General features: G+C 40.5%; 1 protein-coding gene across 2 annotated transcripts in view; it reads left to right on the top strand.

Moving 5' to 3' along the window:
* RAI14 (retinoic acid induced 14) overlaps positions 1–23025 on the top strand; it is an 87559-nt gene that overhangs the window by 46306 nt on the left and 18228 nt on the right. For both annotated transcript variants that reach the window (XM_014875527.2, XM_014875530.2), the window contains exons 3-5: positions 1965–2095; positions 20854–20942; positions 22745–22809. In XM_014875527.2, coding sequence (XP_014731013.2) covers positions 1965–2095; positions 20854–20942; positions 22745–22809 — 285 coding nt within the window. The remainder of the gene's footprint in view (positions 1–1964; positions 2096–20853; positions 20943–22744; positions 22810–23025) is intronic.

Below are 23025 nucleotides of genomic sequence, written 5' to 3'. Positions count from 1 at the left end.
TTAATTTCATATTCATGAAACTGCTTCTTGAAGATGTTGCCATTTTTGTAATCTAAAGCTGAAAGTTCTTCTGAAAGCTGTTCTGCCAAGGATTTTCAGCAGGCCTTAATCTTAACATTTTCCTGTAGTTTACTCTATTTCATGTTTCAAAAGTAATTGGTGATTTCAGGTCAAAATCTTAAATAGATTTCAGGAAAAAGTCTTAAATTAGGTGTTGTGGTTTTTTCCTTCAAAGTATATGTTAGTATTGCATTGGACGTTGTGTGTAGATTAAGGCTGATCCATCAAATAGCCTGTATTTAAATATCTTATATGACTGAATAATAAAAAAGCTCAGAAACAGGCCGAACTCCAAAAGAAAAGACATACTGTCAAATAAAGAGTGTTAACTTTAAAGTTTTTTATTTACAAGTAAGATACATTTTTTTAACATCTGCTTTTAATAATTGGCTGCCTTTAAAGCATGAAAATTCCCCAAATGCGGAATAGGCAATGAGTCTCGTTTTGGGTGGAGCCTCCTGCTTGGCTGGCACTCAATGTCATGGAGTCTAAATACTGCTTAGAGAAACTTTTGCCCGTACCCTCCTGCCCATACTGTTCTCTCCCTAATGGTTCTTTTAATTTGTTTGTTAAGTTACTTTTAACCTGGAACACTTTCCTCCTGTTCCTCCTGTTTTTCAGGGTGTGAACAGCCCGTGGCGTTAGTTTGTATCACTGTGCACATCATACGCTTTTCCTCACAAGCCCAGACAGAGACATGTCCGAGTTTTTATGTATCTGGAGGAAAAAAAAAGTCTGTATAGAGCATCAGGACAAGGTGGGGGGCTGGGGAGGGGGTTGTTGCTTTTTATTGTTTTTTATTAAGTTGAGTATTTCTCAAGGTGTGTATTAACATGAATTCGGTAATTCCAGGGGCTGTGTACAGATCAATAGCCAGTCATGCTGGAGATGAGCTGACTGATGTCGAAGAGAAAGCCACAGCTGTTGAAGTTAACTCTCTTGAGTGTAGCAGGGTGCTAACACTGGTTCAGATACAGCTTTTAACTGCACTGGATTGTTTTTCCTGGAGACTGAACACTGTTGTTGATCCAGACTACAATGCATGTGTGAAACTTTCAGCTCCTTTTCTGAGAGCTGATTTTGCTGTGATCACATGGAATACAGAACGTTAACTGTCCTCTGTTTTCTTAGGATCTTGCTAGATTAAACTTGGAAGTCTTTTAGATGAAATAGGCGTTCAGAGGAGGAGAGAGAGTCATCAGGTTGGGAAGTCATGTCTTATTCCTGATTCAGCTGCTGAGAGGGATCAAAAAGATTTAGTGGATTAGGTTTGGAAAGATCTGAAAGTAGAGTGGTTTTCTTTTCTTTCAGTAGCACTGTGTGAGTGGTTTGTTAGTTTGTTTTAAAGACCAACATAGGGGATAAAAAACTCAATAAAGCTAGCTGCAGTCTGCAAAGGGCAGTCACTTAACCTATTAACCTCTACAAAATGTGAGCTGGGAAAAGCCTTTAATATGGAAAGTTTTGGCTGTTTTGGGTTGTTAGGGTGGGGTCTGGATGAGATGAGGCACCTCATTGCTTATCCATGTGATGTATATCGTGAAGGTCCAATGGGGCCAGTGCAGCTCTGAAATGGAAACCACGACTAGAATAATAAAGGAGAATTTTTGAAAATACAGTAAGAAAATATGGTATTTTTTTTCCCGCACTACTCATCTACAGAGTTTCCAAGTTACAGTTCATCTTCAGTCATCACTTAGGCCCTAGCTTAAGCCATCAAATCCTTGGGAACCTCTATTGCACAGCTTGCAGATTACTTTTATGCAGCTTTGTCTGTGCCATTTCTTTGGGTTGGGCTTTTGTTTAAGCTTTCAGTGGTGATAAACACGTGCAGGATCATTCTGGAGAGCCAGAACACAGAACTGGTACTGATAATATTTCTCCTTTCTTTTCCTTTTACTCAGACCAACGAGTGGAATAAGAATGACGATCGGCTGCTGCAGGCAGTGGAGAATGGAGACCCTGAGAAAGTGGCTTCACTGCTGGGTAAAAAGGGAGCCAGTGCCACCAAACAAGACAGTGAGGGCAAAACTGCGTAAGTCCAACCAAAATCTCTGATTTAACTTGTGGAAAACCCCAGCCCTACTGACACATGCCACTTCTGTGAATTAAAAAACAGATACTATCCTGAAAATGAAGGTTTCTTGTTCTTCTGAAGCACAGCACATCCTGCAAGTCTTTTGTAATTCTATGTTTAAAATGCTATTTCAAAATCATTGAGGTAACTTGAAGGTTAACAAGCTACTGGGTGGACTGGGAGCATTTTAGGACAGAGTATTTTCAAATTTCACAGCACACTGCAGATTGCGCACTCCAAAAGTTATTAATCTTTGTGGATATTTTTTCCTATGGACATTACTTTAATAAGACAGAAATTTAGATATGTTTTCATCCTAATGGGTTTGACTGAACTGAAACTATGGTGACAGAGTTTTAAAATCCCGTGGATGCTAAGGATTCACTATGTTCCTTGTTTTGATTGAAGCATGCTACTGAAAGTTTTGTGTAAACGAGATTCTTTTTGCTGTATATTTCATATACAGCATTTTCATCTGTTGTTCCTCTTGTTCTCCTGTGAACATTCTGAATTGTGGAAGATGAAAGATTCCACTAAGAAAACTGTAGCCAAAAGATTGTTATCCTTAAATTTTCTTCCGTGTGACACAGAAAGATGATTCGGTGGGTAAGTGAGAAATAGGCATCCTGTGACAAGACCAAAACATTGAGGAAATTCTGGATAGATGTGGGCAAAGAAGGACTTGGAAGGGCACCACAAGGCAGTTTAGTCTTGGGCAGGGCAGCACAAAGCAGTTTGTACCAAACTCTTAAGTTCTAATCAATTATCTCTGGGTTACGTTTATTGAGTCACACTCTGCTTCTTTCTTGGTCTGGTTCAATTTCCTACATCTGCTCTATTTCTGCTCTGCATCTGAGGAAACTGAGTGATGGATTGACTCATAATGACCTACAATTTCTTACTGCAGACGTTCAAGTCATCAATTACATCAAGCGGGCTTTCTCCTCCATACTTTAATAGATTTTTAGTTTTTAAAAGTTGCATACATATGTTTTTCTTTTGTCCATTGAATCTTAAGAATTACAGCTTTATTTAGCATTTCATGTTTTTATGATCAGCATAACTTCAGACCTCAGTTCTTAAGGTCTTCTCAAGCTGCATTCTGTATGTAATGTATCCAGTGTAAACCTATTTTGCAAGTTTCATGTATAAATTGATTCTATGGATTTTTCTAGGGAGCCAACCAAGACTGAATTCATCAGTATCTCTTAACTCTTAGAATGTAGCTAGGTATTGGTGCAATGATTTTTCCGCTTTACATGCTTACAGTAAAAAATTCCTGTGTTCATTCTTTATTTGCAGCTACTATGAAGTCAGTAAGCATATATTTATATTAATGATATGGTTACTAATAATGCAGTCGCAAATACTTCTTTCAATTGCTTGGAACAAATGTGAGTTAGTGCTATAAAGACCTCTGCTGCTTCTTGTTCTGTATGCTCATTTAACTGTCATTTACTTTTAAAGTTTTTTCCATGTCGTGGTTTAAAAGGCAGCTTAAGAGAGAAGAAAGAAAAGCAGTGTTGCTGTGATGCAGAAATACAGCATGTCAAGTCTCATTCTGTTTCCAGTGCTTTGGGAAATTTAGCAGACCTGCTCAGGTTATTTCTGTCTACTTTTTGAAAGATAGAGACTGACAGGCGTGGAAGCAATGACACTAACCTGGAGAGACATAGCTACCAAAGGTGGCCCAGAAATGTTCTCCAGCATGTCTTATTAATATTGGGCTGTGTCTTGTTTGTATCACTCCAGAATATTTTTTGGTGTGTACACAATGGAGTGCAGCCATCATTTCTGTATAGACTTGTTTCTCCTATATTTGCAATGTGATGCCAGCACTTCATTCCTGCCATATGTCTGGGTGCCTGACAGCTGTTTTTGCCCGGCCTCAGAAGCTCGGCTTAGAGGACTAGACCCTTCTGCAGCCCAGCACTGAGGTCTGTTGGTGTGCTGCAAGAGCATGGTGCTGGTTTGTTAGCTACCCTATCTGTAGCTTCAGCAACTCCTGTGCTGGGAAATCACAGTCTGCACAGGGCTTTTTGGGAGAGCTTGTCCACCCTTGTGCTCACAGTTCACAAAATCATATAATGATTTGGATTCGAAGAGACCTTAAAGATCATCTCAGTCCACAGGCAGAGATACCTACACGTGGCCATGTTTTTGAAAGCCCAATCCAACCTAGCCTTGAACACTTCAGGAATGGGTCTTCCACAACCTCTCTGGGCAGCCCTTTCCAGTGCTTTACCTCTTTCACAGTAAAGGATTTCTTATTACTACCTCATTGAGATCCACCCTTTTTCAGTTTGAAGCCATTGACTTTGCCCTATCTCTATATACCCTTGTAAAAGGTCTCTCTCCAGCTTTCTTGTAGGTTCCCTCTTAGGTACTGGAAGGTGCTACAAGGTCTCTCCAGAGCCTCCTCCTATGAGCCTTGCACATGGAAAATAAGGCAATGATTGGTGACAGCCAACATGGCTTCAATAAAGGCAAATAATGCCTGACAAATTTGTTTGCCTTCTGTGTTGAGTCACAGCTGTGGTGCATGAGAGAAGAGCAACAATATCATCTGCCTGGACTTGTGGAACACTTATCACTGTCCTGCACAGCACTCCTCTCTACAGTCTGGAGAGACATGGATTTGCAGGATGGACCAGTGCTCCCTCTCATGAGGGCTGAGTGGGGAGGCAGAATCACCTCCCTTGACCTGCTGCACACAGAATTATTTTGATGCAGAGCAGGATATGATTTCTGGGCTGTGAGCTGACGTTGTCAGCTCATGTCCAGCCTCTTGTCCCCCAGCTCCCCAAGTCCTTCTTGGCAGGGCTGCCCCTTGCTCTATGCCCATTCTATGCCCAGCCTGTGTTTGTGCAAGGGTGAAGGACCACCACTTGGCTCTGTTGAACCTCATGAGGCTCATGTGGTTTCGCTGGGGATGTTTTAGGAAGTTTTCTGCAGTGCCATGTGGGAAGGGAGCTCTTTGGATGAGTTTTCTATTGATCCCTGTGAGTATATATTGATGCATTTGTTTACTCAGTTAGGATGAAGCTGACTAACCAGAAGAACGTGGTGGAGTCAGTTATGTAACAGAGTGCATAATGTGATTAAAGACTTTGGAATGTGTTTGAAAGCAAAAAGGAGAAACAATTACACATTGCAGATACAAATACAGGTTTGTTAGCTCCATCATTGTCTGTACCCTTAAGGTGTGACACATTTCTTTTAAGACTTTTCTTTCTCATTCTTTTTGTCAACAGCCCGACAAACAAAATGTTTAATACTGTCCAGACTGTTGAGATATAGTAATATAGTACATTATTTTAAACAGAAGGTGGACAGGATAATTTTTCATGCTTGAAGAGGTACTTTTAAGTTTTTGATTTATAATTAGATAGCTTCCTATTATAAAATGCTTGAACTGAAAGGAACAGAGACCAGAACTTAGAATATTCTTTGTTTGGCCTGTTGAATACTGTATGTATCATCCCACTGGGTCCTGCTATGGCTCAGTTTTGGACATTACCACCTAAATTTCCTCTGTGTCCTCTTTAGTCCTTGTTGTTTAGGTCCTTTACTTTGTGACTTGTTGAGTTGTTGACATGCAATAAAATGGAGGTGCTTAAAATAATGAGGTCTAGGTACCTCATTAATTTAAGGTATCAGTACTAAAGCAGGTATTTCTTAGAGATAATATTTACAAATTTTCACTAGGAGGTGTAACCCCTCAGCAGTATCTCTTAAAAAAAAAGGTATTTAAAAATACCTTGTCAGAGTAATGAAATTATAGTTTTTTAAGACTCACTTGACTTTCCACACCGTCACCCTACCTTTGACTAAGTTCTTTCTATAAACAATAAATCACTTTTAAGGCCATGGAGCAAATCCACCTTTGGCATAAGTTGACACAGTCCCATTGTTGCTCCCACTTACATAGCACAGACTATTGCCAAGCATAGTTGTAATAGAACCTATCTGGAAATCTGACTCTGTCCTTGTAGTCTTACTTTGCCAGATAGGTTGGTTGTTTTTTTTTTCTTTTGGTCCAGCTTCCTTAAACAACAAAATGAGGCTTTCCAGCTTGGAATTTGATCATTTAAATCCACTTAAACTAACAAAAAAGGAAAAGGGTTTTCAAAAAGATCTCTTTCGGGAATGACAGGATTGGATTCATTCACATGCTGCACTTTCCACAAGATCAAGTGTTCAAATGGGCTGTTATTTTAAGAAGCTACTGCCATTATTGAGGGGAAGTGGAGGGATGGGGGTGGGGGACTGATTTTGGAAAGGATTTACAGTGTATAAATGGTAGCACTTCCTTGTCCTGAAGTTATTTTGTCAGTGTGCCAGTCCATTACTGCCATGTTTGCATGTTTCTGCAAGGTACTAAACTAGAATTAAATGCTTTTGGCTATTAAGTGAAACAATAGATCTCTGTACATTTTTTGAACTGCAATTGAATCAGCTGTTGTTTCATAAAATTACTCTAACAATAGTACAAAAAAGCTTTAGAAACCTTAAAGAGCAAATTTGCTCTTTAAGAACTCTTTCACAAAACTACTGCCAATAGTAGTTAATAGAAAAGATATCTTTTCGTTTGAAAGATACTGTTCATGCCTTGAAGGCTGAACTAAAAATAAATTCAAGAGCATATTCCAACTGCAAATGCTTGATATTTATTATGTACATAGTATTCATTTTTGTTTCTTCCTTTTGGATCTTACTGTATAAGGAGGTGGGGGTGAGTGGCATGAAGAACATCACTTTTCAAAAAGTAGATAAAGTTTTAATTACCTTTGAGAAAGAATATTTCCTTGTATATAATAATATTTGCCTTAAAAGAAGCTATTGGAAGGACACGTAGAATGATAGAATAATCTGGGTTGGGTGGGACCCACAAAGATCATCAAAGTCCAAGTCCTGTCCCTGCACCAGACACCTCAAGACCATGTGCCATGTGTCTCACACCATGTGCCTGAGAGCAAACATTTTGAGCTCTGTCAGGCTGTGCTGTCACCACTGCCCTGGGGAGTGTATTCAGTGCCCAGCCACCCTCTGTGTGAAAACACTCTTTCCTGATATCCAACCTAAACCTCCCCTGACACAACTCCAGACCATTCCCTTGGGTCCTGTCACTGTCACCACAGAGCAGAGCTCAGTGTCTGCCCCTTTGCTTCCCCCATGGAGCTGTAACTGCAGTGAGGTCTCCCCTCAGTCTCAGCCGCTCCTCACACGGCTTCTCCTCCTGACCCTTCACCATCCTCGCTGCCCCCTTTGGACACTCTCTAATGGTTTCATGCCTTTCTTACACTGTGGCCCCCAGAGCTGCCCCCAGCACTGGAGGTGAGGCTGCCCCAGTGCAGAGCAGAGCAGGACAATCCCCTCCCTTGCCTGCCTGGTGATGCTGTGCCTGATGGCCCCAGGACAGGGCTGGCCCCCCTGGCTGCCAGGGCACTGCTGGCTCCTATTCAACTTGCCATCGACCCAGAGCCTCAGAGCTCTTTCATGGCACTGCTCTCAGGCATCTCCTTCCCCAGTCTATACAAGCAGCCAGGGTTGCCCAGCCCTCTGATTTGTCATGGTGTCTCTGTAGAGCCTCTCTGCCTTCTAGGGAGTCAACAGCTCCTCCCAATCATCTGCAAACCTTCTTAGTATCCCCTTAAGTCTTGTGTCCGAGTCATTTAGGAAGGTATTGAAGAGCAAAAGGCCAAGATGGAGCCCTGCAGAACCCCACTAGTGACAGGTCAGCAGTCTGATGTCACCCCAGTCACTGTAACTCTTTGTAACCCACCTATGAGCCAGCTGCTCACACATCATATGATGTGTTTGTCCAGCTGTGAGCTGGACATTTTGTCCAGAAGGATCCTGTGAGAGACAGTATCAAAAGCTTTGCTGAAATGCAGAAAGACAAAAATAACACCTACTGGCTTCCCTTGATCAATTAGATGGGTTACCTTGTCATGGAAGGAAGTTAGGTTTGACAAGCAGGCCTTTCCCCACATGAAGCCCTCCTGGCTGTGGTCAGTGACTGCATTGTCCTCCGGGTGTTTTTCAGTTACCTCCCGGAAGCATCTTCTCCATAACCTTACCAGGCACTGCAGCGGGACCAACAGGCTCAGTTTCCAGGGCCCTTTTTGAAAGCTTTTGAAAGACAACATTGGCCAGCTTTGAGTCAGCTGGGACCTCTCTGGATTCCCAAGACTGTTCAAAAATCTTCAAGAGAGGGCCTTTTGGTGATATCAGCCATATCTTTGGGTATTCTCAAAGAAATCTCATCAGACCCCATAGATTTATAGGGATCCAGCTGGAGCAGCTGATCCCACACAGGTTTATGGTCAACTGAGCATTGATCATTCTCGCAGCTGTGGTCCTCCAGCTCGGGCCACTGGGACCTCCTTAGCCTGTTGTCAGTGTTGAAGACAGGCCTTGCACATCTCTGCCTTGTCCATGTCCCTGTTTGCAACGTGTCCATCCTCATCCTGTGACAGGCTGATCTTTTTTCTGCCCTGCCTTTTGCCATTAATGTATTTAAAAATAACTCCTTCTGTTGTCCTGCCTGTCTGGGCACCTTCAACTTCACTTGAGCTTTGACCATGTGAATTTTGTCCCTGCAGTAGCAGCAGCATCTCTATATTCTTCCCATAGCACCTAACTTACACCACAAAATGGACATAAACCTTCTTTTTTCACCTTATTTCCGAGACATGCTTCGCCAAGCTGGCCTTCTGCCTTGTCTGCTTGACTTCCAACACTTAAGAATTGCCTGCTCTTGTGCCCTTAGGAGGTGATGCTTAGAAAGTGACCAGCACTGATGGGGTCCATTTAAAAGCATTGTCTAAGGGAGGCTTACTCACTAACTCCCTGAGCAGCCTGAAGTCTGCTCTCGCCATGTCCAAGACTGAAGGTTTGCTGCACTTCTCCTGTCAACAGAGATTCTAAACTTGATCAGTTTGTGGGCCAAGACGGCCACTAGTCTCCACTCATGAGAAATGCTCTCTGTTAACAAGCCACAAACAACCCTTTAGTAGCCAGCACCTTGCAGCCAGGACATAAATCCAGTGGAGATTGGACACTGGTACGCCATTACTGGGTGCTGCTGTATCCAACATGCTGGCACTTCAGTATAAACTGGAGTCTAAGGCACTGAGATATCAATGTCCACCACTGACATTGCCAATGCATTTTTTTCCATTGCACTGCATCAGAGTGCAGGCTGCAGTTTGCACCTGGAGAAGCATCTAGTAGTACATGTGGAACCAACTGTGCCAGGGTGGAAGCACAGTCTCACCATCTGCCATGGACTTATCCAGGCTGCACTGGAAAAGGACAAGGCTCCAGAACACTTATGGTACATTGATGGCATCATCATATGGGCAAACACAGCAGAGAAGCTTTTTTGCATGGGGACAAGATTATCCAGGCTCTCCTGAAGGCTGGTTTTGCCATGAAGCTAAGTAAGGTCAAGGAACCTGCTCATGAAATCCAGTTTTAGGAGTAAAAAGGAAGCATAGAAGTCATCAGATTCCAGTGGGTGTGGCCAACAAAACAGCAGCTGTGTCCCTGCCAACCAGATAGAAGGAAGCACAGGCTTTCCCAGGCACTGTGGGCTTTGGAAAATGCATATTCCAGAGCACGGTCAGATTGTCAGCCCTCTCTATCAAGTGACATGGAAGAAGAGTTATCTCATATGGGGCCCTGGACAACAAGAAGCTTTTGAACAAATTAAGCAGGATTTGCCCATCCAGGAGCCCTCGGGCCTGTCAGAATAGGGTAGGATGTGAGGAACATGCTGTACGCTGCAGCCCAGGAGAATGGTCCTTCCTGGAGTCTGTGGCAGAAGGGACCTGGAGAGACTCAAGGATGACCTCTTGGCTTCTGGAGTCTGGGATACAGAGAGTTTGAGGCCAGCTATACCCCAGCTGAGAAAGAGAGTCTGGCAGTTTATGAAGGGGTTTGAGCTGCCTCAGAATTGATGAGCACCAAAGCACAGGTTGCAGAGCTGAAAGCCATCCTGTTGGCTTTACACAGCGCTGAATGAGAGAAATGGACAGTGCTCTACCTCTACACTGACTTGTGGATGTTGGCAAACACTCTGTGGTTGTGTCTGGACCGACAGAAAAGTGCAGAGGGAAACCCATATGGGCTGCTGAACTGTGGCAAGACATTGCTGCCCAGGTAGAGAAGCTGGCTCTAAAAGTGCATCATGTAGATGCACACAAATACATGAGTCAGACTACTAAAGAGTTGTACATTGATTTGATCTCTGAGAAAAAAAAAAAAATTTACTTTTATCACAGTATTTAATTTCTGATGGTCCAGATGGTTGCAATAATGTCTAGGTTTCTGAATATGGGCAAAGGAAGAAAGACCACAGGGTCTCAGCCTTTGTTTTATCTCTAGCCAACAGATGGCTGAAATCTGGTTCTTATTCCAAAATTTCTTGTAAAGTTTATTTCCATGGGAGATCTGGGTGTAAAAGCTTTTGTCTCTCTCAGTCTTTTCTGAAGTTCGTTTTAGGTTCAAATAGTGATTGTTCATTTTTTGTCCCCTCCCTTACCCTGCAGCGTTGTTAGGGATATAATTTAATTAAGATGTTGATATTAAGTTTCCTGAAAAATTGCTTTCCACTTTAGACAAATGCTTAGAAATGTTAATGAAACTCTAGGCCATGGTTGGATGAATGTGTCCACTGCCAGGATACTAAATTGGGCTAATTAACTTTCTATTATATTCAGTATGCACTGATTGGTAATGTATGGTGAGAGGGAATGCTTTTATCGCCACAAGAGAGGAGCAGTACTTTGGTTTTATAATTTGGCAATACATGAAAAAATCCACACTGCCTACAAGCACCTCTGTATTGACAATCATGCAGACTTTTAAATGAGATCCATGCAGTGGAATTCATGATACTGGCTTGTTCCTGGCTCTCATGACTGAGACTGTGTAGACCATTTCATGGTTTTGACCCCTCACTTGACCCTTCCAACTAGAGTTGGAAAATTTCATGATTCAGTTTTTAGTTCTTGCCTATGCTTCTGACAGGATTTGAACTCAACAGCATCCAGGCTCTACTATACACATTTTAAAAGAAATTTTTGTAAGACATTTTAGAATTTTTATATTTTCATGTTATTAGGGAAAAAAAAGAGAAGGGGCCATCTTCTGAAGAGAAGAATACTTCTTTAGTTGTATTTCAGTTACAAAGATCCTAAACTTCTTACTTTATCTCTTTAGTGATTTCCTATGTTGTAAATCAAACAAATTCCATGTATTTAAAGAACAAACTCCCTATTCCATATAAAGTTCTCTGAGCATTGAGAAGCCTCCCAATGGGTTTTGCGTCCTACATACATGGGGCTTCTTGCAGATGATATCTGAAGTTCAAAGACGAAACAATCAGTCTGCAATTTCTTGTAGGAGCCAGCTTATGTCTTCTGCTCTATATTTGTTTTTCACACAGCTGATGGCTATCCTTAACAACTTTTGTATTTCATTGTTTTTAGTGGGGCTGTCATCTCAGAGGGAAGCAAATCCTCTTCTGAAGGGCCCCTGTACTCATGTTTGGGTAGCCTGTGAGTCTCCTGATCCAGGCAGGATGAGCCAAACCTGTAATGCAGCATCAGCCGCTGGAATTCCCTGTTAACACAGCTCCATTTGCAGAGTTGCCAAATACCCAGGTTTTGCCAGACCTGGCCAGCTTTCAACAAGTTGCTTGGATCAGAGCACAGACTGGATGATTGGGAGTTTTTGTATGCCTGGGTTGAAACAGCTGCAGTTTGGCTCATGTGGAGGCAAAACCCAGCGCCCCACTTCCCGAGGGGAATGCTGTGGCTGCTCCCTGCACTTGTCCCATCTGAGCTGGCAGGAGAGCCATGAGGGGAGCGTGCCTCTCATGGGTTGGGCCAGAATCAGCCTCTTCAAGGCTGGAGGGGACAGGGTTGAGGCTGCAGTTGTTTTTCAGATTTATATCTACATAATGGGCTGCAGTTGTTTTACATGTTTTTCAAAGACTTATGCAACCAAATGAGCTGTATGTGTAGATTTTAATTATACCCACTAGCTGTTACTGGCTTAAAAATGTACTCTAATCTAGGAAGAGGAGGAGACGGCCAAAACAGAGCAATGTGCAAATGTTGAATTTATTTAAAATTTTTTAAACTTCAAATGGAGGTCTCAGGCAATAGACTGAGGTGGCTGCTTATTTATTGGACATACTGTTCAGTCTGTTTTCTGCTACCTTCTTTACAGGTGCATTCTGTGTTAGGAAACTGCTGAAAAGTAGCTGAAAGTAACTGAAAAAATTAGAAAAACTCTGAAATTGCACGTGCCTGTGCTCCAGCCCCTAGTCCTCTTCCAAAATATGGAACCTTAAGTAGTAGAATTATTCTGAAACACAAAAGAAAAAGTATATTGCCATAATAATACAAAGAGTTTATTTAAAATATATATACTCAGTGGTCATATTAAGCAGTAGTCTTTGAAGAATGTGTTACAAGTAGATTAATTACTATGACTACATATTATTGCACTTGGTTTGCGATTATCTCATGATGTAAGAGAAGTTCGCTTTGTACAGCTTAATAAAAAATAAGTAAATCCAAACAGTTGCTTCAAATCTGAAGAGATAGGAAGTATTATGAGCATAAAAGATACAGAAACATCAAGGACAACATATACTGAGCTATCCCTTGTCAATATCCCTCAGATTCATAATGATATTTCTGCCCATATTCAATTATATTTCGTTTCTAGGAGCACTAGGTGCAGTTCTTAAGTCTTGCTGGATTTTCATGCTGCAAAAATATTTGGCTTAGATTAACCTTTACTCTATTGCTCTCACTCTTTCGAGCCTTTTCCTGCCTTCTTGTTATGCCAACATGGTTTGGGATTATGTTGCTCTAATGTTCATGGCTTTCCGTATACTAAGGTGAGTATTAGCAATTGCTGACCCACAGGCAATATGCAAGTGAGTTGTGTTGGAGGATGTAGTCATTGCTCTCATTTTTGTGCTTAATTTATACTTTGAACTCTGTTGGGCCTTGAAAGGGCTAAAGATGGCTAGCTGGTTTCACACAGCTTCAGGAATGAAAGTCGTCTTTACCTGGGCACATCCTCAGGGATGTCACCCTGTGCTAAAAAGATTATGTGCCAGAGGGCATGTATATTGAGAAGGTAACTGAGCACCTGTTTGTACTTTATACATGGGATATGGTCTTAAAGAAACTATCAGAAGTAATCTTCCCTCCTTGTCTGCCTTCCTTATCCCTCAGTACTCAGGCCACACTGCACAGATTTCTGGGCTCTTTAAGTGCATTGAGACTTTGTCATATGTAGCACTTTGTTAATTTTTCTACCCTCCAACTCCAAAAATAAAAAAAGTATGTCTAAATTTCAGACTTTCTGTCAACACCTAGAAATGCCCTGAAGCGTCTGCTTGCAGCATCTCTGTTGCATTTCGCTGACATTAGTTACTGAGGAATTTTAAAATAGACACTGTGCAAGAAACTTTATGTGACAAATCTAAATTGTGAGCACCTGTATTTACAACTAATGGTACATGGAAGGAAAGTCCATACATTTCAGACTTAAAATGGGAGTCTGTGTTAATGTGGTAATAGAGTTTGCCAAAGAAAATTGTATGGGAAAAATGGAACTGCTGGAACACAACCTGAGAATGAAAAGTATAAAGCTGCTGAGGATCCCAGAAATCTCTCTGAAGAGCAGCTGGGTGAATATTTTGCTAAGTTTGAAGGCTAAAATCTGTAGCTTTCCAGCTCCTGTGTTGCATGATGCAACTGCTTCTTTTCTGTAAGAAAACAGCCATTAAAGAGGCTTGCCTTTTATTAATGTCCTGTAGTTCGAGGTGTGTGTGATTGAAGCAAGACTTTTCCTCCTATAATGCAAAGCTGGAAACTTTATATGAAAACTGCATTTGTTTTGATTTCTGTAGTGGTTTTTTTTGTTTGGGTTTGGTTTTTTTTTTCGTTTTTTGAAAGGTGTCCCAGAATACATGCTAACTCAGAAGGGGCCTGCAGGCGTTTTATCAGAGGGTTCTGTGTATATTGGGGCAGGGCAGATGGCACCTCATGTTAAAATAGAAGGACACAGGCTGGGTGCTGCACTTCACTTTACTGTGGCTGGTGCTAAAGGGGAGAGAGGGGAAAATAATCTCACGTAGCTCCTGGTAAATTCATACCTGCCTCTGTCAACTACTTAAAATCTTGCACTGCACTCTAGAAGTTGTTTGCAGCAACTCATTGGTTGAATGTTTTAAAACTCTGAAAACTTAATTTTCCCAGCTTGTACTGGTACCAGTTCTGATTTGAGAACAAAATGTATTTCTTCCCTTTCTCCTAAGAGAATTTTTGATCTCTTTTGGCTGCATGTATGCAAGTGACAGGATAATGATATGGAATGCCACATTGAAAAGCCACATTTTTTACAGTTGCTCTTGTGAGTAGATAAAATGGGTGCAGTGTGAAGCTGTAATTTTTATTTGTTTAAAAAAGTAATAAAAAAATCCCAAAGGACTGGTAAGTATTGATAGTGATTACCTTTAGATGTCTGATTTTCTTTTAAGACAATCTGATCTGCAAAACATTGGTACAGCTGCTCCATAACTAAATGGCTGGTTGTCCCTACAACATATATTGTCTCAAATGAATGACAGTATTTTGATAATGCAGTCAGGAAAAGATACAGATCCTTTTGATTTTCATAGCAAAACATTCATAGTTTAATATTAGGTTTAAGGTGAAATTCTACATACTGCTCCTTATTTTCACGGACAGATGGCATCTATGCTGTGTGATGAAACAGTGGAAGACAGCTTTGGTTTTCAACTGGCTTTGTTTCCTGTGCCAGCTCACCAGCCACACAGTTACCTACCTGCCTGTGCTGGTGCAAGGAGGAATCAGAGCCCAGAGAGGGCTTGCAGAGGAAGGCAGAAGACACCTCCAACTTCAGGACTGTTCTGGGGCTTTCCCAATCATTTATTCTGAGGGTGGAACCTATTATTAGGTTCGAGGTGTGTCAAAAAGGGCTTACTTTCAAGATTGTTTTAATGCTGATAATATCTCAAGCCCTTCACAGATCAGTAAACCATATTCTACAGTGACTGGTCATGGTGCTACATATGAGAGGAGACCACACTGAACTTCCTCCTGTGTGATGCCAGGTATTCTCTTCATGCACAGAGTGCTACTCTAGTGGTAACTCATGGCCCTTTCTGCTTCAGGTCAGGTCTTGGGAACTTTGGTGCTTCTGCCACTCAGTCTGTGGTGGAAAGCAATCAAAATCTGGATACCATCTACTGTGTTTATTTTAGCTGTTGTTATTGAAATAGGAGTTGAGGCCTTGAGGGATAGGTCTGTAAGCTAGGTGCTGATTCTAAAATATATAAAAGCTCCAGTTAGTTCAGAAAGTCAGTCAGGTTATCAGTAAGTCACTTTGTGGCTGAGATAGCTGGTGAATTGCTTGCCTGTCTGATCTGGTAGTAGCAAAACTTAAATGTCTTCCATTTCTATATTTTTTCTTTTATTTAATCAGCAATACAAGGTCTCTAGGCAGCTCTGTATCTTTATCATTCTTGTTTGTTTTTGTGAAAGTATTGGTTGGTGGGGAAACTGTAAATCATCAAATTGTTGGAAAGCAAGTTAGACTTTTAAAAAGTCAACAAAGGGTTGACATCTATTAGAAATTAAAGAAGAATTATCTGCCTTGGGGAGGGATGTTTTTACTCAAAATAAACCTTGACAATGAGTGTATATGAGTTCATAGTGTTTTTCAAACATTCTTGCACTTAAAATATTTTCAGAGCACTCGGATTAAAGTTACAGAGAACAATAGTATTATACGCTTGCGTATAAGTTTGACTGGGTTCCATGTTTGTCATAATAGGAAATAGCAAATGCAATATTCACTTAGCATCCATAATTCAACCATATTCTTTATTGGCTTTGGATTTTGATAAGTAGTGTGTTGAACTACTTTCAGGCCATGGAGAAAAATCTGTGTTACAGAGAATGCTAATTCTGCCCAGAAAAAATTCTGGAGCATGACCTTTCCAAACAGAGATTGAACCCTCTGATTGGGTGTAATTCTTCTGCTTTTTTCCCCCTATTTTTCTTTTCACAAATGAAAATTTCCTTGTTAGATGGTTAGTGTCGTAAATTAAGACTTGATATTTATTTTTTCTGATTTTATCATGTTCCTCTTTAGTTTTGTGGCACTTCCCCTAGATATATGGACCACCCAGTTGTTTTAAACCAGCTGTCAAAATATTCTGTAAGAGGATTTGCAGGAAGTAGCTCTACAAATGGTTAAGCGGAGAACCTGAATATAGCAGAGCCATGTCTTACTGCTAATACCACCTCAGCAACTGCCATCAGCTACAGTTTTACAAGTCTAACCCCTAAATGTGGATTATTTCTGTTCTTCTACTTATGGAGTAATGATTTGTAAAGAAAAGTTTTATGTGAGCTGAGTAGTAAAATTACAATCCTTTTTCTTTTGAGTTAGACATTTAAATCTGAAAACACTCATTCTTGATCTTTTGGGAAAGACTGGCTCTGTCTGAACTCTTGTGCTTTGTCTGTCAGATGCTGGTTAAATAAGTCTTCATTCCTTTGCTAGTTTAATATTGTGACCAAAATGTGGAAAAGGTCATTTGCCCTGGATAAGGCATGGGCTTGTTTAGGACAGATATAAGTGCTTCACCCATTGATATCTTATATCTGTAAAAAGTCTGCTGCCTCAGAGTAGTTCAGGGATGTCATATACACCTGTACCCTCTGTTCAGGCAGCAAGCATCATAGAAATCCTCTATCAGTGTGGGGTTTTTATTTGAGTACCATTTCAGGTCAAGAAATTTGAGGTCCTGACAAGATTGTGAGGTGATAGCCTTGTAGCTGTTCTCCAGTTGAACCTGAACCTCATGAAATAAGTTCATTCTTACTCTAAACATCTGTTTACTCTAATTGGGCTTAGCATTCCTCACAACAAACATAATTTTCACCTTTTCTTGTTAAGTCCTGAGTAATTATGAAACCTATACATTCCCATAGGAAAAAGCAGTGTCAACCTAGTGGTCTTTCAGAGGTGGATCTTGAACCACTGGGAATGGTAGCTGCTCCTGTGTTCACTGAAACGTCTGGATACAATAAAAAAGACCATCCTGCTCCTCAGGAAGAATAGAAATGTTTTACAGCAGTAAAAGAAATCTATCTCAAATCAGTTCAGGCTGGGCTCTCAAGATGTGGCTCTAAGTGGCACTAACAGGCCTATCTGTTGTGAAGGGAAAATGAACTATGTTGTAATGGGATTTTCAGCTGAATGAGAATCCAGCCCTCAGTGTGGCCCTTGGTCCAAATCAAGTCTTACATGTTTGTTTTTGTTTACCTAAGTCATTGCACAACCAGGAAATGGGAGGAAAAGTTGTTTGCTTTCATATCAAGGAAAGTTTATTCATAGAAGATGCAAGTAAAATGCACCACTCCTTCAGGCATCCAGATGGTGAGAACTCCAGTGTTTGGAAACCTGCAGTTTTTGTCTCGAATATTTTAGGAAATTATGTCACTGTAAAGAATTTTTCTGTACTGAAATGAATGGCTACCATTTTCTTTGTTTCAAGAGCCTGCCTTGCTACATAGGATTCCTCAGTATCTGCTACACAAGTGTTTGGGGTTTTTCTTTGTTTGTTTTGGGTCAGTTGTTTTGTTTGTTTGGGATTTTTTAACAAAAAACACCCCAAAAAAACCAAAATAGCTGACCCAAAACACATACAAAAAACCCCAAAACCAAAGTAGGGGCTACTAACTTTAAAATCAGAATTGCTTCTTAAGGGGGGGAGTTTGTCCAACACTGTGAATAGTTTAGCTCAAATATGACTGTAATAGGTTGATCCCATTCTGGACTTGTTCTCTCTATAGAGCAGGACTTCAGTTTACTAAACCAACATTTAAGTAACTGTATCCCCCATTCCCCTCTAATTTTTTTGAGAGTCTTAAGAAAAAATACCTCACGACAGGTTTATGTGAGAGATGGTACCAGACAAAGGATGCAGAAAGGAGACGCACAGCAAGCCATTCTTTGTGCAATAAAACATCTGCATGTGTGATGACTTGTTGAGAACTGCCATGGGAATTGTTTTTGTTGGTGGGATTCATGTGTTCATAGGCGCATAGCCTAAAAAGATTTCTTTTTAATTTTCTCTATACTTTTTTGCAGTCAGATTTTACCTAAATAAAACTTCTTTAGCACTTGCATGTTCATGTTGCATTTGGCACTGTCCTACAAAGTCTGTCCATAAAACCTTCAGTGCCCCAGATTTAGTCAAGTTATTATTATTCAGGTATTTATTATTACTATGAATATTGTCAAATGTAAGTTAGCCAAGTGTGTGTTTCATAATCTTCCTAATACATAAGTGAATTTGACTGTATTTTGTGTTTACACCAGTGTATCTGAACATGTTTTGGTATTTTGCTGGTATGTTGTGCTGGCTAAATTAGAGGTGTTGGAATTTGTCAGAGTCCTCTTGTGTCCCTCCCCCAGTCATTTTCCCAGAGCTTGAGAAACCACTTCTTCCAAAGAATGTTTACACAACTTTGCATTGGTCACCAAGTACATGAAGTTTTGATTTCGAATGACTGGAGAACAGACAGCAGCAGTGCTGCTTGTGCTCTTGGAAGTGTTAACTCTTCAGTTTGTTTATGGCAGTAGAATTCACAGGATGAACATACAGAATACTTTTATATTTGCAGATAAGTATTGAAGGCTTAAGTGCAGCCTATCTGCCATTTGCAATCAGTAGGAGCCAGTGTAGAAAGAAGGATGCCTTCTAGGGAGTGAGGTGGTTGCTGTACTTGATAGACAGCTCTGTTCCCGGACCCCTCCTGGTTTGATTAGTTCTCCTCTCTTTGCCAGCTGTTGTCTGTAGGTCTCTTTCTCTGCTGAGTTTTCAAGAAGGCTGCAGAGAAGTCTATGGCTTAGAGAAACATGGTGTTGCAGTTCACAGACTCTGTGTCTGAAATACTCATTTCATTCCTGCCTGTTGTTCCAAGTTTCCCTGGTTAGCAGGCTGAACTTTCAGTGTTAGCTTTAACACGTAAAGGAAGCAGTTGTTCAAAATATAAACTCCTAAGTACAGTAGTTGACGTGGCTCCATGATTTATGATGTTTCTTTTACATTCCAGGGGAAAATCCCTTTTAGGGATGTTGGTAGGACTCACATGGTAGTCTGATGTCTGCCCTTATCCTAAGACTTGACGATATTGGCATACTATGCATCAGGAGGATATAAACTTTTCTGTTTTCAGAAGCTTTTCCTTCATTTTTGCTTTAGAGCGAAATGCAGTCAGCAGCATCTCTGTAGCACTGCTTCTGTGAATCTTGATGTACCCAGCCTGAGGACGTCAAACATAAAATTTCAACTGTAAAAAGGCTTGAATTGAGAATAATTTCTTTGGTTTGTTCTGTAATTACATCTTAGGTAATTGATGCTTGGAAGTGCTGTGGTATGGTTGGTAACGCCTGCAGTTTCACACTGTTTAAACAAGCAAGTGCTTGGGGTGAACAGCAAAACCACAAGTGTAAAAAATACATCTCTGACAGTCTCACAAATATCCAGTAGCTTTGATTTCTCAGGTACTCACAGTAAAGTATTTTCCCCCACCAGTACACAGAGGAAAGATGAGCTTTATAAAAGACAGTGCAGAAGTACAACTTGATGTAGTTGAATTAAGGAAATGCAGAATCATGTTTTAGAGGAACTAAATTTTGTCCACTGAAAGGGGAAAACCTAACTAAATCTCACTAAATCTAAGTAAATTTGACTACTCTGACTAAAATGTCTAGAACAAAGTCAGTTATTGTGACTATTTTCTGTATTAATTTCCCAAGCCCAGGCATTCTTTGGGGATACATTACATCACTAGGGACGTAAGTTTAGAAATCGTGTGGGACTAGATGTACATAATGTATGTGATATGAGTTGATGGGACATCATGTAAAATCGTAGAGTCATGGGATTGTTCAGGTTGGAAAAGACCTCTCAGATCATTGAGTCCAACCATTAACAAAACAACCCACATCCAGCAGTTGCACATCTACCTGTATCTTAAATATGTCCAAGAGCCTTCCAGGGATGGTAACACCACCAGATCCCTGGGCAGCTTTTTCCAGTGCTTGGCACCCCTTTTGATAAATAATTTTTTTTCCTCATGTCCAATCTAAACCTCCCCTTGTGCAGCTGGAGGCCATTTCCTCTCATCCTATCTCGAGTTACCTGGGAGAAGAGACTGACCCCGACTGACCCCCACCTGGCTACACCTTCCTATGAGGGAATCATAGACAGTCATAAGATCCCTCCTGAGCCTCCTTTTCTCCAGGCTAAACATCCCCAGCTCCCTCAGCTGCTCCTCATAGAACTTGTTCTCTAAATTACCCTTCTCTGGACGTATTCCAGGACATCAATATCTTTCTTCTAATGAGGGTCTCAAAATGAACACATTATTTGAGCTGCAGTATGAAAGTATGAGTACTATGTCTTTTTGATGTGCCATCTTACTTCCAGAGCTGTTACCTTCCTGGGAGGCAATTACCTGAAAGGATGCCAAAAGATCTGAGGACAGGGAGGAGAGAACTTGCCAGTATGCAAATGAATGAAAGAGAAAAAATATCTTAATAATAATAAAAGACATGTAAATCTTCTCTTCCAGTTTTCACCTGGCAGCCACGAAAGGGCATGCAGAATGCCTGAGGATCATGGTGACACATGGTGCAGATGTGACAGCCCAAGATGGTGCAGGTATGCCTCTCTGAACCTATGCAAGTAGCATGATACACTCAATTTGCTTATGTAGTTATTGATGTGCAGAGTGAAAATACAGATTTGACAACTTTTGTTTTCCCCACACTGTAGGAAAAGCAGTTGTAACACTTGCAGGTTTGCTTTCCTGCACAGAGAAGTCAGAATCTAAAGTCCTTAAAAACTTTTATTTTTTAATTAAAAACTTAAAAACTAACATAAATTTCAGCATTAGTAGTGGGTTCCATATGTAAAATAGTTGCTCGATTTTTAAAATTGTTATTTTTAAGTATTAAAAAAAAGAAAAAAGAAAATACTTCTCCTCCCCCACCTCTTCTTATTATTACAGGTTGCATCAAGATCTTCGGTTTTGCTTTCATGTTTATCCAAGCTATTAATCCCATTAACTTTACAGGAGTTGCAAGAAGACATTTCCTCAGGATTATGACACAGTGAAAACAGCTGATACAGGCCAAAACAGAGCTGAGAGCTATTAAGTATGATGTTTCAGTTCTCAAAAGTCCTGTGCTAAATTACTGCTCCACTAGGAGCTGAATTTGAAACTGGCAAACTCTTCTAAATAGATTTCAGCTGACACATCTGAGAAATATGTGCCCAGCATTTTCTCTGGCTAGCTGAGCCACCTGGATGACCTGTCAGCATTCTGTCTCTCCAGTAATGATCTGTAATTGCTGGGCTCATGGCTTGTGTTTTGCCACTTACTGCAGCCTGAGGGAATCTCTGTCATACGTGGGAATGATTTGCCTCTATAAAAAAGTGTCTCTGATACTGGAAGAAGCATTCTAATTTAACATAATGATAAGGGAATATATGTACCTGATGCAGACTATAATTCCAAATTCATGCTTCACCTTGCCTGATGATTTATTGGTTGCTTGGGTAGTAAGAGGTTACCTGCCTACTTCCACCTGAGAGTGTCAGCCCAGTGCTCTTTAGTGAAATCCTACTATGTAAAAGTCACATCGCTTGTAACAAGAATTTCCTGTCACAAGTGTCCTTGTCTAGTCTTGAGTATTGAGTACTAAATCCTGGGTCCTTCTTTTCTTAGTTGCATGGATAATTTCTTCTTTTGCTGTCTTGTCATCTTCAATTTTTCAGATGCTCTGTAAGATAAAGCTGGAGGAGAGACTTCAGTATTTCATTATAAATCCAGAGTCAGTAAATCATGGCACTGCATAGCTAAATACGAATTTAGCACAAGAGATGCTAAATAAATCAATTGAAATGCAAACCAATGTAGATGTGTGTTTGATACGAAATAGGGAATCTGGGAGGTGCAAACTAAAGCAGTCCTGTATTTGAGTCTTCTATGTGCACTTAATGGGTGACATAAGTTTAATATAGTTGTAGGTGGTGAATTTGGCAGATTTTGCTCTTGATGCTGGTTACGTTTTCATTGCCAAATACCAAAAATCATGAAGACACTAACAGACATCTGTGCGGAAGGGAAGCTGTATAATATTGGAAAATTGTTTTCTAAGAAACAAGACATAATGTATAATCTTAGACTTACTTCTGCCAAGGTGTAGTCCGACACAATGTTTGTGTCACTCCTTTATATGAATTAAGACTTTAAGATTGTTCTGTTACTTGTCTGAACAACCAGTAGTAAAGACATTCTGCTTGATGTAGGTTTTTAATTTATTTTCTCTACCCTTATTTTTTATGTGTCACGATAGGAACAAGACAGATAATTCAAGATTTTGCCTTTGTCATGGAAGATTTTTTCCTGTGCTTTGGCATGATTGAATAATTAATTTGCTTTGCTTTTATTCATTTAGGGCACAGTGCTTTACATCTTGCAGCAAAGAACAGCCACCCTGATTGCATCAAAAGGTTACTTCAGGTAAAAGAAAAATCAAATTAATTTTGATTTTTGAAATTTTCATTTAGTTCCATTAGATGTGAACTCATTTTGTGCTTATAATCGGCACCACACTTCTGTATTGTTCTATCTCCTTGGCATCAAGACAGGCATATCAAGAGTTTAAACATGAAGAGTTTAAGGACCTTTCAGGCACTGTGGGTAGAACAGGCACTGGATGATAGAAAATAGTGTGTC

Source organism: Sturnus vulgaris, chromosome Z (assembly GCF_052056855.1).
Source record: "Sturnus vulgaris isolate bStuVul1 chromosome Z, bStuVul1.hap1, whole genome shotgun sequence".
Lineage (NCBI taxonomy): Eukaryota > Metazoa > Chordata > Aves > Passeriformes > Sturnidae > Sturnus > Sturnus vulgaris.
This window is presented reverse-complemented; position numbering and strand designations above follow the sequence as displayed.